Source organism: Euprymna scolopes, chromosome 13 (assembly GCF_053919585.1).
Source record: "Euprymna scolopes isolate OS-2025 chromosome 13, ASM5391958v1, whole genome shotgun sequence".
NCBI classification, from domain to species: Eukaryota; Metazoa; Mollusca; class Cephalopoda; order Sepiida; family Sepiolidae; genus Euprymna; species Euprymna scolopes.
This window is the reverse complement of record NC_136494.1, coordinates 35,738,832-35,758,831: the sequence shown is the minus strand read 5'-3', so window position 1 is coordinate 35,758,831 and position 20,000 is coordinate 35,738,832. Positions and strand designations below refer to the sequence as shown.

General features: G+C 34.3%; 1 protein-coding gene across 1 annotated transcript in view; it reads right to left on the bottom strand.

Annotated features, from left to right (window-relative positions):
- The window catches only part of LOC145291974 (uncharacterized), a 635,233-nt gene extending 615,431 nt beyond the window's left edge, over positions 1-19,802 (bottom strand). The window contains exon 1 of the mRNA XM_080137916.1: positions 18,160-19,802. Coding sequence (XP_079994042.1) covers positions 18,160-18,961 — 802 coding nt within the window. The 5' untranslated portion in view covers positions 18,962-19,802. The remainder of the gene's footprint in view (positions 1-18,159) is intronic.
- Positions 19,803-20,000: the final 198 nt, after the last annotated feature.

Genomic DNA, 20,000 nt, shown 5'->3' with positions numbered 1-20,000 from the left:
TTCCTTGTATTGGTTTGTAGAATGTGTGCTATATCTTATAGTTTTATAACTTTATAAATTTATTTGCTTCCCTACAAAAGCAAATGTGACACAAGGTCGTTTTTAATGTGGGTGGAAACCAGCTCCCCTAAAACAAGGGTAATTGGTAGGGATGTTTTCATTCAATTTTGATTTTGATTTTTAGATTTTAGTTTCTTTCTATTGTGTTTTTCTTTTAGTCTTCGTCGGTTGGGCCATCCATAATATTATGTTTGTTTAAATAAAAAGGAGTATTTATAAATAAACGTAGGGGATATTTTAGTGTTCCTATTTATTTGTCTCTCCATGTGGGTAGGGCCAGACCCAGGATCGGTTTTTAGTGTGGGGAAGATCTCGCTCCCCAGAAGGGGGCAACCCTGAAAAGGTACAAGAATAAGAATGAGAATTGTCTCTGTCACGAAGGATTTCTCCTCCACTGACAGGTGCAGTGTTGGAATAGATACTACACTGTGGTTCTAGATATTTCTTAGTATTGTTGGTTTCATAGTAAAGTAAAATTGGTATTGTTCAATGCGTTATATTAAAGATAGGGGGTTGTCGCTGCATACGTGTGCGTATGCGTGCTTTAATGTGTCGGTTCTGATTTATGTGTGGGGGTGTACATGTATATTACATGCGTGCGAGTGTGTTTTGCATTTCATTTGTTTGTGTGTTGATATTAAGCTCTATACAATTCGGGAGTGAATCTTGTTATGAAAATTTTTTCCTGTGTAAGTAAATAAAAGTAACTGTCTTTGGAAGATTGGCATTATTTTGAAGTTAGTTCCACTGCATGTATATATATATATGTGTTTTTAAACATAGAAGTGTCTGTTATATGCAATTTTAGTGTTGCTCTTATGTAAAGACACTGTATTGTTGATGTTTTTGGTGGCGCCTATGTAAGATTTGTCGCATGCTGTGCACCTTAGTGCATACACTACATTTTAAGAGATGAAATTTAGATATTTTTTTTAATTCTGATTGTTTGTGTTGGGTTTTGGAATGTGTATGGATTTCCTTCTGTTATTATGTCACAAACTCTACATCGCTGTTTTTTGCATTTTGTAACCCCTTTCGTAGTGTGTTGATCGAGTTTAGAGGAGGTTAAAATGTGTTTTAAGTTTTGGGGTTGGCGTTTGCTTTTTACCCCCCCCCCACGCTAACGCAGCCAATCAAAACACTCCAGGCACAATCATAATCCATACATCCCTATATAACAATATAACCAACCTCGCAACGAAAACAATGAACCCAACAAACCACACCATCACTTTTTAGGAATCCCTCCACAAATGACAACACCAGACTAGACAACATAAAACCTAAAGTCATAAATCTATCCACAGAGACACTTACAAAGAGTGAAATCGAAGTGCTAAAACTGGGTCTCAAATTCTGCCTAACCCCCAAAAGTAATATAGTAGAGGTGAAGAAAGACGCAATGTCAGACTAATTGAATATTAAATGACAGGGAAAACACATCAGACGATTCTCTAGTGAAAAACAAATCAACTTGCTTCCCCAACAAACACAATACAAAGGAACTAAACACCTTCTTTGAAAGGCTCTGGAATCTTAACCCCCAACAAACGGTAAAATTTGTGCCTAGCTTCCGATGCCAAAAAAAAAAAAACGATTCATTATCTTTTTTATTTGAGTTTGTTTAAAACCATTTTCCATGCGGGTAATGATAAAATAATACATATTTATTTTAAACTACCAATAAAGCTAAAAACTATGGATCGCCTACACAAGTGTGTTTTTACGTTTGAGAAAATATATGCACAATTAACATGCGCTTTTATGGTAATCGATTATGTAATTTCAAATAAGTTTTCGTTATAATACCTTTACTTTATATATCATTTTAAAGAGCGTTTTCCGGTCTATCTAATCGTTTCAAAACAATTATGTTTTCTTTTCGGAAAGTTGAATACAAGATTGAAAAGAGCAAATTCGCAGAATATTCTTATTTCAGTTCAAGCTAGGCCGAATAGCTGTTGAAACAGCTCGCGATATTAACGAAGAGTTTGGCCCAGGAACCATTACTGAACGCATAGCACAATGGTAGTTTAGGAAATTTCGTTGCGGCGACAAGATGGTGAGCGTCGTGGTAGGCCATTGAATGTTAACAACGATCAGTTAAAAGCCTCAGTCGAAGCCAATCAACGCACAACTGTTCGAGAACTAGCTTATGAATTAAATGTATACGACGATTTCCAACCATTTGAGAGAAATTGGAAAAACACAAAGCTTGATAAATGGGTGCCTGACGCATTAAACGACAACCAAAAGAAATGCCGTTATGAAGTGTACTTTTTACTTTTACGCAACAAGAACGACCCATTTCTCGACCGAGTTGTGGCTTGCGCTATACAACTGGCGACGCTCAACTCAGTGATTAGGCACCGACGAAGCTCCACGAAACCTGAAACCAAAGTTGCAATGAAAAAAAAAACGTCATGCTGACGGTTCGGTGGTCTGCGACCGATCTCATCTACTACAGCTTTTTTTTTTTTTTAATGCAGGCGAAAGTAGTACTGTCTCAAATGGATGAAATGCATCAGAAATTTCGACAACAACACGCAGCATTACTCAAGAGAAAAGGTCTAATTCTCGTCCACGACATTGCTCGACCGCAGGTTTCAAAACCGACCCTGCAGAATTGAACGCATTGTGCTATGAAACTGCCTCATCCGCCATACTCTCCAGGCCTCTTACCTACAGACTACCCCTTTTCAAGCATTTTGACAACTTTCTGCGTAAAAAATGCTTCAAAAACCTATGCGATATCAAAAACGCCTTCAGTGACTTCATCGGCACCAGAATGCAAGATATTTTTACGTTACTCGCATAAATACACTTGTTTTGTGTTTGAAAAAGTGAATTGGTTTTGACGGTGCTTATTTCGATTATTATTTTTTTTTTTGCCTGAGCCGAGATATGTTCATCTAATTTTAAAAGTAAAAACCCGCAAAGACTTTCTTGTCAACTTAATATTTATGTATATGTTTCTTTGGTATATCATAACCCTTGTTAATCATATGGGTGTCTTTGGTATATCATAACCCTTGTTAATGATATAAAATCATTGCAAATCAATTAAATCATATAAATCAGAGTTATTTTAGTGAAGAGACTTTGATTTTAAAAATTCCTATAATAACACCAGTTTTATTTATTTATATTAACCTCTTCGTGTTATGAAGATAAATATTTTTTTACGAAATAAAAGAAAATTGTGAAAAATAGCTTTTAAAAAATGAATATCAAGAAAATACACAATCTCTGGAATTTTATAACCAAACTACGTTTCGCTATTTGGAAAGCGCTATGTTGATGGAGCCAAACAAACAAACGCACACAGTGAGTACGGTGGAGCGCAGGGGAATCCGTGACACGTTCTAATCAATACTGTCAACGGTTTCTTGCTGAGCTGAAAACTCCGAAAGAAATAACGATTTCTTGTTTCTTAAGAGAGTGACGGTGGCTAAGCGATTAACGACGTGAACTTAAAACCTGATGTGCCAAGTTCGAATCCAGTTCGCTGCATAGAAACACTTTCATCAAACCAACACTTGATCCTGTGAGGGAGAGGAGGTAAATAAATTAAAGTGTGTTCTTGCTAGGATGAAAAAAAAATAACGATGTAACATGATTCCGTGTGTGTGTGTGTGTGTGTGTGTGTGTGTGTGTGTGTGTGTGTGTGTGTGTGTGTGTGTGTGTGTGTGTGTGAAACGGCACTAACCCTATTCGGGTTTAATTAATGCTTACTAAAAACAAGAGAACTTGAATGCCTACTTGACACTCTTCTCGAGTGGCTAAGGTCTCTCTTTACAGGGATATGTCAGGATCACCTGGCATATGGATAGTTTTTTGATACATGTACATCCTGATTAAATATTCAAAATCCCAATAGTCTTCGTGGCTTAAATAAGATCTCCTCGGTAAGGTTAACCCACACAAGTAGAAGCACGAAACTGGATATTCCATAAGACTAGATATGTTTTCTTGTCCTGGAATCCAGTAAATAGAAAAATATACAATAACATTTTCAAATCGCCAGTTGAAGAAAGGGAAATTATGTATTCAACTTCTTTACTAACTTAGTTTTAAACATTCGAATATTCATCTCTCATACAGAGATCAGGTGTTAGCCATTGGAAGCCCCCAACGAACTTAAATGCATATAAAATATTTCTGTATACTTAGACTGAAGTAAAATAAAAATAAAAAGAGAAGAACTATACACAAACACCTACATATTTCTAAGGTTGCCCCTCTTTAAAATATGATTTATTAAACACATTACAGAGATGAGTTATCTTATTAATTGTATTTATTTGCTTCCCCACCAAAAATTAATTAGACACAAGGCCGTTTTTAATGTGGGGTAAAAACCAGCTCCCCTAAAAGTAGGCAAGAAGGGGGCACTCTGGTTACCAGAAAATAATAATTGTCCCAGTATAGAGGGTTTCCCCTCTATTGACTGGTACAAATTATCTTAAATGCAGCATCTGCAGAACAGATACTACACTTTGATATTGGCCTGAATCTTATTCATGCTTAACTCTCCTTTATCCAATTCTACTCTTTACAGTTAGTTCACACCAAAATCAGATCGGTCCAGCCGGGGTAATTTTGGAGAATGGCTTCTTATATCTGTCTGAGGTATGATCTTGCGCAATTCTAGTAGACCCACTTTCCCAGGCTTTACATACTCGCCCTTTGAGAAGGCTTTAGTTTATTTCTAATCGTCTGAATCAACTCTACCTCTACCTAGGCAATTTTTGTTCGAATAGATTGTTCTTCTAGGGGGCTGGCTTTTCAAATCTAATTTTTCTGGACGTGTGTCTAATATTTCCGCCGTATAGAAAAGATAAATAAAAGAAAACTGTCCCTTCGTATTTCTTCTCTTATATAGACACAACTCATGCACAAACTCAACAAGGCACAACCAAATACACACCTTCAATTCTTTTTGATACGCCTGTATGTATTCTCCTGTGTACATCACTATAAATAAATATGAGCTTATTAATGTTAAACGTGTCTTCTGTTATTTCCTTTAATGATTATCGAACCTTTGATGAGACGATATATTTACAAATATTAACAGATAAGGATATTCGTACACACACACACACACACCAAAGATAATATATTTACATACACACTACTAGATAAGGATATATTTATACACAAACGAACAGATGCGAATATATTTATGCACACACCAGTAAATAATGATATATTTGTGACAGAGTATTATGGGCGCGTGTGAGAAATTCAGCAGCAGCCCGAGGATAGCTAGCTAGCGAAAGTATCAGCAGTAGCAGCTGTTAAAGCACGTATGCAAATTAGCAAGTGTGCGCCAGCTTGCGTCACAAGAAAAGGAGATAGAAAATACACCACGTAATGGAGAAGCTAGTTGAGAGCTGGGCAAGATGGACGTGAGGTGGCGGGGACAGATACGTTTAAAAAGCACGTACATGTGCGAAAAGACTTTTGAAAAGTAATGAAATGCGTTGTTTAGGACGAATAAATATTGCACTTGCGCTTTAACAAACGCCTAGCCGGAATTTTATTTATTTTCTGTTTTGTTTGTTTGTTCCTGCGACGGTATTAACGTTACATATTCACACACTCACACACACACACACACACTGTTAAACATATATCTACACACACAGACACTAACACATGAGGATATTTATATGCACTTAGACTAACGGATAAGACGATATTTACACACACATACACTATCTGATAAGGATTCATATAAATACACACTAACACATAATGATATATTTACACATACTAATAGATAACGAAATATACATATTAACGCACACACATATTTATATAAACCCGAATCTTTATCTAAACACATATAAATATGAAGACACCCATGTCTATACACAGTTAACCGGTACGTTTGACAATATATCCAAAGTTGAAATTTAACATATCTTTTCAGTTGAAACCAGATCTATTTTCATTAAATTCCGTGTTTTAGCAAAAAACAAAAAAAAAATTTTTGTTTTTTGTTTTTTTTAAAGCAGGTGTGAATATATAGCAATGATTTGTTTATGTTTGTTTTTATTTATATACTGGACTACCCGTGACCCGTTGGGTCAGTATGTTATATTAGCTATGGAATTAATGTATGAGCGTGACACTTGTGACGTAAAGAAAATAGTGTTTTTGCGGCATAACAGAAACATTTCTATGAAAGTATATTAAAATGAAAAAAGAATATAATTAGATTTCTATGAGTCGTTTTCAGCCTTAATAATAGATTAGCCCTATAATATTTAATATTGATTCAAAGAAGTAACACGAACTTTTAAAATGGGACTTAGGTATTTCACTAAGCAAAAAAGACGCATTTCAATTAATGCTAGTACAAAAATATATATGAACGCGAAATTTTCAAACTCATAACAGTTATTTTCTCTCTAAACAGTGGAAATAACCACATTTTGAAACCTTGACCTCGTCAGAATTGGCTTCATCGATCTGCTAAAATGATATCAATTATATTGGCAAAACCACCGAAGCGCAGTTTTCTATTTTTAAGCTGTATATATAATATGCTACAACATCTATACAAGCAAGGTACCACATCTACACGGCCTTCCTAAGGCTATAAAGACTGCATCGCATTAAGGCCATCGTCAGCGCCCGACGTTCAGCATGCCATTCATTGAGCTGATAGTTAATATAATCACCCCAATTATAGGCGAATCCCTATCGTACGTCCAGAATTCAGCTCACTTCGTGGACTTGTAGGTTTCATTTAACTATTATGCTCAGTTTTATTTATGCTAGGTACGTGCAAACTAGTAAAATGAATGCCGATGTTCAAAATCTATAAGCATCTTAACCCCTCCCTTTACTTAAAAACTCACCAAAAATCAGAAAATTAACTCATTTTAATGAACTTTTCAGTATATATCAAATAATGATCAAGGAATATAACGAACCCATTATTTTTTATATTTAAATCTTAATGGAAATGTAATATTTTTTTAAACAAAAACTTTTTTTTCAGATCAGATAATGAATAAAAAATACTTTTACTAAAGTTATAGCTTTCAGTAGTGAAAAAAATGCATACATTTATTTTTGCTTTTTATAAAACTAAAGTATCGTAAATTGTAAAAATTTAAAAAAAGATTTAATATTTACAAGAATATTACGAAAAAAGCCCCTAAAGTCCCTATTAATGAATTCAATATAACGCCAAAACAAAAATTAATTTCTCGAACTACCGATATTAACATTGAATTAAGCATTGTTTATTCAACATTTTCACACAAAAATTATAATTGCAAAAAATATTTCTACTTTTCTTTTTAGATTACAGATTTCGCATAATATTTATTTGTAAGATTTTAATATTTCCCTTGCTTGAATGTATGTGAAACTCTTGAAGTAACATAATTTTTATATAATCTTGAAAAATATTTTTTAATTAAAAAGCAGAAACACGGAAAAATAATTGAATTCAAAATGGTAAAGATTATACAAGCGTTCACGATAGGAATGTACAGATGCACGACTGGAACAAAAACAACTTATTATAAATATTAATATTTATATATTAATAAAATTATCCCAACAAAATAAAAAGGCTCAATATAGGCACAATAGAAAGCAGAGCTTAATATAGGGACAAATAAAAGAAATTAAAAATGTAAATGAAAATTTAAAATTAAATTTATTATTCGACAGAATATTCCAAAAGCAATTTTCAAAGTCCTTATAAGAATAGCAAGAGAGTCATTCTTTGAAACTCCGCGGAATAAGGACTTTGAAAACTGTCTTTGGAGTATTTTGTCGAATAATAAATTTAATCTAAATTTTCAAATTCTTTTATTTTCCCATATATATATATATATATATATATATATATATATATATATATATATATGTATATGTGTGTGTGTGTGTGTGTGTGTGTGTGTGTGTGTGTGTGTGTGTGTGTGTGTGTGTGTGTGTGTAAAAAGTCCACGTATACTTCTAGGATAGTGATTTAAAGGTTGTGAGGGGTTTTGAAGCATGAAAAACGATATTACTTTTTGTATTTAATATTTTTATTGTTATTTTTTATATGTCAAGCGGACCTCCGCCCTTGGTTACAAAAAAAGTATCGAAATGAAAAAAAAGTTCTACTTATGTATTGACCACTGTTGAAGTAAATTCTAAAAATTTACGCATAGAATTATATTTTCCTATATCAATTTATGTGATTAAATGAAATAGCAATATATCCACATATATATATACATATATATATATATATATATATATATATATATATATATATACATATATATACATATACATACATATACATACATATATATATACATATACATATATACATATATATACATATATACATATATATATATATATATATATATATATATATATATATATATATATATATATATATATATATAGTGATGTCAAAAGTTAAAAGATAATGACTTGGGTGCCATCAGTTAGAATCAAAACTAAAACATTTAGCACACCAGTAGCGTCCCCTACTGTTTGAGCTATCGGTAAATAGATACGAAAGATTTAAAACTAAACCAGTTCAAGCAATGAATTTACGCATGCGCAAAAATAATAGAAATATGTTGGCAAGTTTAAATAAATATTTTGCATTTCAACTTGCCGACATATTTCTGTACGCGTTATTCATCCAAACAAAGATTTTACTTCTTGGAAACTATCTTTGTTGTATGATTACTATTTCCTGGTAATTTCATTGCTATGTGAGTTTAAGAGTTTATTGGTTAAATATTTTCACACAGACACACATCTACTGTTTTATTTATATAGATTATTTTATGCATACATCTACAATATTATTAGCTGATATAATATGATGCGTATTCAATATTTACTTGAACCGTATTCAGTGCATGCGTAGATCTTAGCACTAAAGCGGACGCGTTTGTGTAACACAATTGCCATATATATATATATATATATATATATATATATATATATATATATATATATATATATATATATATATATATATATATATAAGGGCAAATAGTTAATAAAACTTATTTATTTATTAATTTATTTTTTCCATATGTGTCTCTTAATAACTCTTGCTGACATTTAAGTAATAACCTGTACATTTCAGTTGACCTATTTTTTGCCCTATATTTTTGGCGCCTTTTAACGTCATCTTGTCTGGGTCGTTTTGACATTTGCTTTTCTATTTTATATTTAATTCTATCACCATTTAATCTTTTTTTCTCTTCTTGACTGATTTTTCTTAATTACACTTTGTCTCGGCAGCCGTGTAAAGCGCATATCTTATTTTTCTTTTATTAATATTATTGGAAATTTTCCCCCTTTTCCTTATACATATTTGTGAATTATTCCACGGATTTCAGCCTTTTGGATTATTTTGGACAATCTTCCAATTACGCGATTCCTTGGATTTTACTTGTGCGAATGGAAATTTAATTAACTTTCTTGGATTTACATTTTTGGATTTTACCGTCATTGGGTACTTTACCTTTCACCAGACTATTCATTCACGTGAAATAACCTTTTTCTTCACCATATTCCTTCTGCTTTACTTTTTGTTATCAAGTAAGATCTTTGAATTACTTGCAGTTTCATCAAATACTTTTGTATGCAAAATCCGATCCCATATTTTGCTAATTCCTACCCTCTGATGAGAAGGAAAGTTTTCTTCGAAACTCCGCGGATTACTTATTAAGTGTTTCCTTTTCAGATTAAATATGTTTTTAACTCTTTTTCAAAGTGTTTTTTAACATGTTTTATTAACTATTTGATCTTATTATGAGCTCTATCTCCTATTCGGTTTTATCGAGCTTTTACATCTGGTTGAGATTAATTTATAAATATTAATTCTTTAATATTTATGATATACTTTAGTTTTACCATCTTGGATCATTTTAGTAAATTTAATTGTAATTTTTATTTTATATATATATATATATATATATATATATATATATATATATATATATATATATATATATTACGCACACGCATTTCTAGAAATAGTGACTCGCCTTTCAAAGACGTAAAAAAACACGTGTTATTGAACAGCTCAAGAATCTATGTGACATATAACCAATAGTTTTATTAAAAAAAAAAAAAAGAGATCGATACTATTATAAAATAGTAAACATCCTACACAGGTAAGGTGTTGTCCAAGATCGTTTTAATGATAAGAATCATTTAGGAGAATGGAAACATTTTCTGTTATTTAGCAGTTATTGATTTTTTTTTTACGTTCGATTATGACGTCAGAGATGTATAAACACTTTCAACAACGATTCAAAAATAACGAATAGTTTGCTTATCATATATATATATATATATATATATATATATATATATATATATATATATATATATATACACACACATAAATACAAAACATATACCCACGTGAGTACAGAAACACAGACGCACACATATATACATGGATACATAAGCACACATACGCACAGACATGGATACATAAGCACCCACCCAAACACATGTATACATAAGCAAACACACACGCACATATATACATAAGCACACACACACACGCACATATATACATAAGCACACACACACACACATGGATATATAAACACGCACATACACACACACAAACATGGATACATAAGCACGCACACACATACACACACACGCACACATGGATATATAAACACGCACATACACACACACACACACATGGATACATAAGCACGCACACACACACACACACACGCACACATGGATATATAAACACGCACATACACACACACACACACATGGATACATAAGCACGCACGCACACACACACACACATGGATATATAAACACGACATACACACACACACACGTGGATACATAAGCACACACACATATATATATATATATATATATATATATATATTATTATTATTATTATTATTATTATTATTATTATTATTATTATTATTGTTGTTGTTGTTATTTCTTCTTCTTCTAGTCATCTATATTACCCGGCTGGGCATATATTCCTATTTTTGCCGGTACCTATTTCTCACAATTAAAATAAAAAGACAAGAATGAAATGAAATACATTTGAACCCATGTTGTGTCATCCCTTGAAAGGCCAGGATTATTCGGAAAATAAAAATTAAAAAATAAAATAAAATCAACAATTATAAAGCCATGTCATAATTTTTTTTTTTTTTTTACATTCCATGATGGGATGCTTTTAAGAACGTGGCGTCAGAGATTTACCATTTTCAAAATAACCAAAATTTCTATATTCATAGAATCGAACAGGAGAGTCAGAGTCGGTGTAAGCGAGCGTTATCGTCGTTAATATTTTTTACAACCATTCACACGCAGATAGGATGTGGCACAAGGTCAACATAATTTGTCTGGCTCCGCTGTCTTTCTACGGTCGGGGTCATTTATAAAAAAAATATTTGTCTTTTTAACATTTTCAACAATACTCATCGTTTTACGTTTCGAAATTTTTGTGACGTTGATTGAAAATTTGTATTGTTTAGATTATTAATGTTCTCATCTTGGATCTTATTTTATTGGTTTTACAATCGACATCGTAGCGCAGGAGGCAATGCTAAGTAAAATCAATTTTACATGAGTCTTCTTGAGTTCGAATATAGTAAGGATGTAATTAATAATTACGTCAAACTTATACCCGATTGTGATTGACGGGATGAAAACAAGCTAACTCCGTGGATAAAATAAAGAGTTCCATTCGAAAGTTCATAGAGATTCTCGAGTTCTAACAGCTAGCACCTGAAGAAAGTCGAAAGTTACCGCGGCCAAAACTGTGTGATGATAATATCCAGAGAGAGAATAGTCGTTCGAATAATTCAAATCATTGTCTTATATCATTTAGTTTAATACTGGCATTCTTACGAAGACAGATCAGTTTTTGCGAAACTACTTAGAAACTAAGATGAAGACGAACACACGTTCTCGTGGATGTCGACATTCTCGTTGGCTGTACGACGCATGCTATATTTCAGTGCCTGATCTCGGATAGTCTAATCGAACTGCGTCCTGTTGCGTACCGCCACGGTCTCTTAGAGCAGCAGTGTTTCACAACACTTACGTGACCCTTAATATATTTGCATGTTTCAAAAAAAAATAAATAAATAAATAAAAACTCTGCGCAAAAAACGAAATCATATGGCGTATCTTTTTTCGGTTTATTTTCATCATAATTCGTCAAGGTACATATATACATATATAATCACAGAAAGTTGGCGAGTTTAAAAACACAAAACTTTCGAACCATTTCAAGTCTTCAAGGGAATTAAGAAGCGAAATCCATTTCCATGATGAAAAGTTTTCTTTTTTGCTTTCTATACCGATTTATACGTTTTTATTTTATTTTTTTTGCAATTTCCTGCTCTCTCTCTCTCTCTCTCTCTCTCTCTCTCTCTCTCTCTCTCTCTTCTTTTAACTGTACTCATTCAGATGTTGTTCTGCATGAATACGAATATTTTTGCAAACACTAGGTAAACGTATTTTTTCCGCCATTTTTGACGGAGGGGTACACTTGTAGCATATATTTTTTAACAATTGGTTTAAGAAAAAATTAAAGCTTCGTAAAAATAAAATTCCAAATGTCTGTTATATATTTCAATTAACCAAGAATATATTGTGCCTGTTTAACAGTAGATTAGGTTTATTTCACTTGTCTTTGCGAAACACTTAGAGACTTTTTTTGCAGACTTAAAAGTTCGGAGCAAGTTTTTTGATTGGAACAATTTCGTTACTGTTAATTTGGGTTTATGCATTGCCTACTACGACAATAATAGGTTGTTTTGCTTATCTTTAAAAAAAATAAGATTGTAACAAAAGCTGTTTTTGTTTTAGTACATTTGTAGATTAACGCCCTTAGATATATCGTCTCACCTCGCCCCTAAAAATTATATTCTACTTTTTTTAGGCGATTACGTGTGAACATGCTGTGGAACTTTACGGAAAGAATACTTCCCTCTTGCAATAAACAGAAAAAATATATTGTAGATTTTGTAATCGAACATCAGTTCCGTATAAAAACTTAACGTAAAATGATCTGCCATTTCGTGCCATTCTAGCGTTTTAGGGCAGTTAACTTTTACAAGTAACCCTAAGTGCGAGTGGATACCGGTTGGATTTAGAATTAGGTTAGAAGACCGTAACGATGTTTAGAAAATAATATATTGGAATTTGTACTATTCTCTCATCTTGAGTGCAATTCTCACAATGTTTTGGTCGATGAAACCTCCGACCTTCTTCAAGAGAATCTTGTCGAAGTCAGGAATCTTTCTGTCAAACTCGGGAAGATCTGCAGAATTTCGCACGGAACACTTTATTTAATCAATGAGGATAGCATGTTCTCACGTCGTCAGTCATGACCTAGTAGAAGTTTTAAGTAACTCGAAATCGTATTGCTAGTATCGTCTTCACATAGGGTTTAAATGTAAACCTTCAGAAGAATATTACTTAGAACTGAAATATTTAGTGCTTTATCCGTTACGTCACGTTACAGTAATCCAAATAATCACTCGCCTCAAAAGTTCAGAAACGTATTGGAATGCTTTGAAAAATAATTTATTAGCAAAAAAAATAAATAAATAAATAAAATAATAATAATTGATTAATATGTAATAAGAATCTTTCTTTTTTTTTTTTTTACTTGTCTCCCCACGAGGGAAGCGTTAGACACAATATCGGTTTTTAATGTGGTGGGGAACCGGCTCCTTAAAAAGGGGTACTCTGGGTGGTAACAAAAATAACAAATGTGTCAGTCATGAAGGGTTTCTTCTGCATTAACCGAGATCAAAAAATTATAGTGTAGCATCAGAACAGATACTACACTTTGAGTTATATATTTTTTAGTTACTCTGAAAGTTTACAACCAAAACAGAAATAGACAACAAATTAGGCACAAGGCCACTAAAAATTGAGGAGGAGGTGTCTATGGTCATCCTCATCACTGTACTTTTGCTAGTCTATCCTAGCTAAAGTTCTGATTCATCACAATATCTCAAGCACACTGGGGGTCGCCCTACCTAACATTCCCAAATCATATCGTGTGTGTGTGGGGGGGGTGCGTGCGTGCGTGTGTGTGTGTGTTATATAAGCAATAAGATAAATTGGTAAACACAAAATTTAAGAAAACGTCGTTCATTTAATTTTATTTTATTAGCTTGGGATGAAGGAAAAAAGTTTTAAAAATATAATCAAAATGTTCGTAAGATCCTCCCAACCCTCTCCAGGTGGTAGAATGCCCACTGTTTTCTGACTTCGTGTTGGTCCAAAACAAGAAAGTTCTATATGGTGCTGAAATTCTAGGCAGGATCAAAGAAACTGGGGTTGGGGAGAGGGATATGTGAAGTTTCTTCAAGGTTGCTTGTCGGGGTTCCGGGGACGAAAAAGAAAGGATCGGGGTTTGGGTATCTTGGAGCTTTCCTATCGGAGATGGAGGGGCCATTCATTCGGCTAGCTAAGAACCTAGTCTAAACGCTTGTTTTAGGAGTCTTGAGTCCGGAAGGATCTGATCGAGTACACCATGCTTTGGCGCGGAACACGAACTCCAACTTGGCACTTCTATGCACGCACTTTGATCTTGGCCCGAAGGCCAAGAAAGGAAAAAGGCAACCCTTTTTTCAATTTATTTATTTCATAAGAATGTGAATTATCTGGTGAGTGCTAAAAAGAGTTTTAAAAATCGAGTACAAAATTTACTTAGCATCAGTTAGAGCAGACAATATAAAATATAAATTAATCGAAAAGAAATTGCTCCAATGAAGAAAGTTTAACAGTGCCGAACAAATAAAGATGGGAGCAGGGGGGGGGGGCGTATAGTTATTCTTTTCAACACGTCGTAATTGCTTCTCAGAGGCGGAATCGTCGATAAAAGTAACGGTGGTCTGGAGTCGTCACAAAAATAAACATTCGGAATCCGGACGGTGTTGGTTGATTTAATACAGTTATTTATTGCCAAAACTATTTTGTAAACAAAAATTTTTATACAATGAATCGAAAATGATTTTTTTTGTCCAATACCTCCGGAGGGGGTTAGTAGGTTCATATCTCTCCTAACAACAAATCTTATATAGCTACAACAACCGCCAAGGACTTCCTTTTCTTCTCTGTGTACCTTAAATTAAACAGAATTTCCATGAACGATGTTTCTTTCCGAGAACATATTTATGGAGCACGATACGACGTATTAGCTTTCCAACTGACTAGAACATAGTCGTTTTTAAGTTCAATGTTATTAAATTCTTAAATAGTGAAATTCTGATCATTTTATCCATCGTCGACAATCCTCTCAAGGTGTTGTTCATCCTCTGACAAACCCTTTCCCTCGAATTGCCTTTGGGCCTTGATAAGAGGTAGCTCATAAATAACAGTTATCTGTGCGTAGATAGCCATAACTGATCTGATTTTAATTATTACAGACTACAAAGATCGCAATGTTATCCATAAAGGCCAATCGCGCACCCCAAGGGAGACGCTAGGATAGACATAGTCAATAAATATCACATGGATTTTTATACGGTTGTTCTTTTTCATGTTAAATTAATGTGTATTTCATTGAATTGATAATTAAAAGGAATTCGACTTGTAAATGGGTATTCAGATAATTTCAGTATTTACGGAGTCAGTTCCTAGTATTGACGGAGTATGTCGAATCACTCTCTGAAATGATCAAAATAATTTAAGATTTGAAAACTACCTTCTTTTTTATTCATTTTTAGGAACTAAAAAAAAGAAGTTTGTTGTTGTTTTTGGAGAGGCTATTTAATTTTTATTTTATTTATTTATTTTTGTAACCCTAACCCTTGACATGCTTAATATCTTCATGTTTACACTTTTATTTCGCGGTTCCAAATCGTAAACTGTTTCGGCTATTTCCGGAACAGATTAGTTAATTTTTAACTAAATGTTCGGGCATCAAATTTGAATTCTGTGAATGACCAAACTTTCGAGGGGTTTTTAAATCAAAAATTGAAAAAAAAAAGTTAAAAACTCATAAAATTGAAATAATTCAACGCACTTGTATTCATAAAAAAAAATAAGCTTTTTAGCAGTCAGTTTTATTTCATAAACACATTTTTGACATTTTACGAGATTAAATCTCGTCACGTATCGTTTATTACGCCAACGTGGAAATTTTGGGATTCTCCATAAATACTTGAGACTTAATCGATAAATATAAACATCCCCTTGGACACCGATTCATTACAAATATCTTTTCGGTAAGTCTCCGCCCCCTTTAAACTTCTCATAGATTGATTATCGATTTTACAGGTTTAATAAACATGTCTATTGTTATTTACTGCCTAAGCGTTTCCACATAAGTCATTATCAGTGTTTGCTCACTGACAATACCTAGTAGTGTTCCCTGGAGTCTGAGTGACAAATTTCCCTGATTTACAGTACTCCCGTCTCTTTCGATAATCGTTTAAAAAAATTGCGTTATTACAACAACCATTGGTTTCTCGCATATCTTTATCTGAAATTTGATTCACGGTGAGTTGTTCCAATTTCAATGTTCTCTCCATTGAAAGTCTGAATGGTGCTCTACCTATTCGGCTCTTCCCATCCTCCTTGACTCCTCACGACCATTTTGTGTCATTTTCGTGTTTGTATAGTTTACGGATCGTACTATTTCTTTAGATATGGTTTTCAAGTTAAATTCCATTTTTTACGGTATATTTTGTTTAATAAATTGTAAGGTGAAAATACAAAATAGTAAACAAGCCTCCCTCCATTCATGTTAAGAATGGCTTTCTAAATAATGTTATTTTAGCACGGTCTGTAAACTGCGTAAAGATAATTATTATTATTTACTCTGAGTTTTCACACATATCGGTATCAGTCCTGGAACTTGAGTGACAAATCTATTATTATTGTTGTTGTTGTTGTTGGTGGTGGTGGTGGTGGTGGTGGTGGTGGTGGTGGTGGTATTATTATTATTATTATTATTATTATTATTATTATTTATATTATTATTATGCATTTGAAGTTCTCACATGATCCGTTATTATGGATTAATAGGGCTGTGACAACAGCATACTCTTTTCACTGTTTTGACTCTCGAGTATATATCCGACACAGTTAGACACAGTTAATCAACCGAGAATCACATCACACATCACCCTATATAAAAGCATATAAGATATCAACCGAGAGTCAAAACAATGAAAAGAATATGCTGTTGTCCTATCCCTACTGATTAATCACTATTGTTAACGGTTAGTTTTCCCCGGAATCTGAGTTTCAACAAGTCTCCTCATGCACTGTCTTATAATTATTGTAAAACCTTCGGATATTTTCGCACTTCCTTTTTCTCGGTGAAGTCACAATCATAACAGCTGATGGTTTTTCTTCAAATTTAAATAACTTCCCTTCTAATGACTGTCTGAATGGTGCTATCCCTAATCGATATTTCCATTTTGTCAGAAACTCTGCGACAACTTTTCGTGGTGACAAACGACATCGATGCTACTACGTTTTTTTTTGGAGGGGGGGGTCAGAGGGAAGAGAGGAGTAGTATCAATTGTTGTTCGTTTGCTGTCCCAAACGAACTTCGCAACCTACTGGGAAATAACCTCTTCTCTACTCTATAGCCTCTTTCAGAAGATATATTGTCAACTTCTGGCCTGTATCGTTATGGTCATGGTAGGTGCGTAACCAATTTCCAATCTCGGATTTCCTTTGTAAGACATTCACCGCAAGAACTCGCCTAGCTACAACAATAACAAAGAACATCTATTTCTCTCTGTATATAAAAAAAACAGAGCATCAATGAACAATTTTTTTAGATATGAAACAACATACAGCGAAGCTGTTTCCAAGCTGAATACAACATGGTTGTATTCAAGTATTATGTAAACAAATATTTGTTGAACCGTACTCGTGAATAATCCTTTTTAAGTAATCCTCTGCCGATTCAACTTAATGTTTCTAATCCTTTCTTGTCGGCGATCATGTCCTACTGAATCTTGTTAACCCTTATCAATACGTGGTACCGTGCTAGGCACTGGCCTATTATTAAAATAATTTAAAAAATAAAATCGTATAGAAACGTTTCATAGTACTCACGTAAATCCGGTGAAATTTCGGGACAGTAAACCTTCTTTCGTCTCGTCCGGGTAACATCCAGCATAGTTTTGTAGAAGTTAAGCATAGGCATATTCCGTGATTTTATAGAAATTTGGTCAAATCCAATGTCGAGGTCTTCGCCGATGTTTTGTCGACCAATGTCGTCATCAGATAAATTTCGCCCGACAACGTTTTGCAGACCCGAGCTATTTTGAAGTTGGGCGTCGTGCAGGGCCTGTACGGAGATATTTTGGTGAGAGTGTAATGGCAACCGTATGGTCAGTTGGGCCCTTTCGCCCCTGGTGCTTTCCGAATGGTGGGACCCACCGTCTGCTAGCAAACCGTTATCGTTATTATTTTTCGTGTTATAGTCGCTATTCAAAGAAGATAACATCGATGAATATAACGAAGACGATAACGCTAAAGAAGAAAGCGAGGCGGCGTTGTTTGGGTAGCCTCTGGCAGTGACGGCCGCCTCTCGTAGATTCAGACGCGTTCTGGAGATGTTTGATGCCAATGTGATGAGGGTCGCAATTCGACTGACATAAATATCGTTGAGCAATCTCTGACTCCCTAGACCCATGCCGAAAAGGGAGTTATGGTCAAGCGCGGGGTTCTTCGTTCTCCGGCTTGCCTCGTTGACCCTGTGAGTAAGGCTGTGTTTATTGAGGGCCAGCTTGCGGATAGCCTTAACGTACCGCCCTCTATTGTGTACCACCAAAATCTGCGAGAGGGTCACCATTACCAGGGTGATGAGCACAAGTAGAAGCAATAATGGAGGTATGTCTTTCCTTTTAAACATGCTGCGGTGTGCCTTGGCGTAAATAAGCGATTGCACTACATAGACGGTGACGATAATAATGGAAACATTAATAACAACCGTGAACCTGAGCAGTCAACAACAATACTAGTAATAATGATAACAGAGGCATCCGGAGGCGGAGCAGTCGGTCTCTGTCTTGTCAAACTGGTCAGAATTGATAAACAATATTTGTTTTAACTCTAATTTAGCGAGTAAGAGAAGGGGGGAGGGATAAAAAAAAAAAAGAAAATAATATGTAAACAAATCAAAATTTAAAAAAAAAAAAAAATTCGCGACAAATATAAAATGACAGAGCATAAAAAGAGGCACTGTGCGTCGTTAACACTGCTGTCACCGAATTAATTGCCGGCTGTCCAAACTCGGGAGGGCCACGACGGAAACGCGGTGTAGTGGTCGCGGTTCCAAACTCGAAGGACATTTTATAAGACCCGCCTCTACAGTCCTCCAGCTGTGTACGGCCGCTAGCAGCACCATGTTGAGGTGCTTCGCCGTGCGACGTGCGTAGATCTATGACAAGATCTTTAATAATACACGATGCTTTTCTTTTCTTTCTTTTTTCTTTTTTTTTTTTTTTTTTTTTTGACTTCCGTATTTTTGTTAAACTTCTCTTGTCAACTCAATTCTAATAAAATATCCTCCCGATGCTATCACGTCGCTTTCCCACCCGATTCTATTTTCCCCGCGCGCCTACAACATGTCCTTTCATTTTTCTGTTTACAAATCTTTCCTCTCCGTGTGCATGCAAGGTGAGGTGCGCGCGTTTGCAATAACGGAGAGAGTCTTTCAGACTGATTACTGTTTGGTTGGCGGCGGCAGCGACGGCGGCGGCGGCGACGACGACGACGGTAGAACCTCGCAGAGTAAATGCAATAATTGCCAATACTACTGTTACCGCTACGACTAGAACTGCTACCGATACGACGATAGCACTGCTTCTATTACCATCTCCAAAAAACAACAACAATGGTTTCAAAATATCCTCGTAACTCTTAACTATATCTTCTCTTGTTTTGTCTTT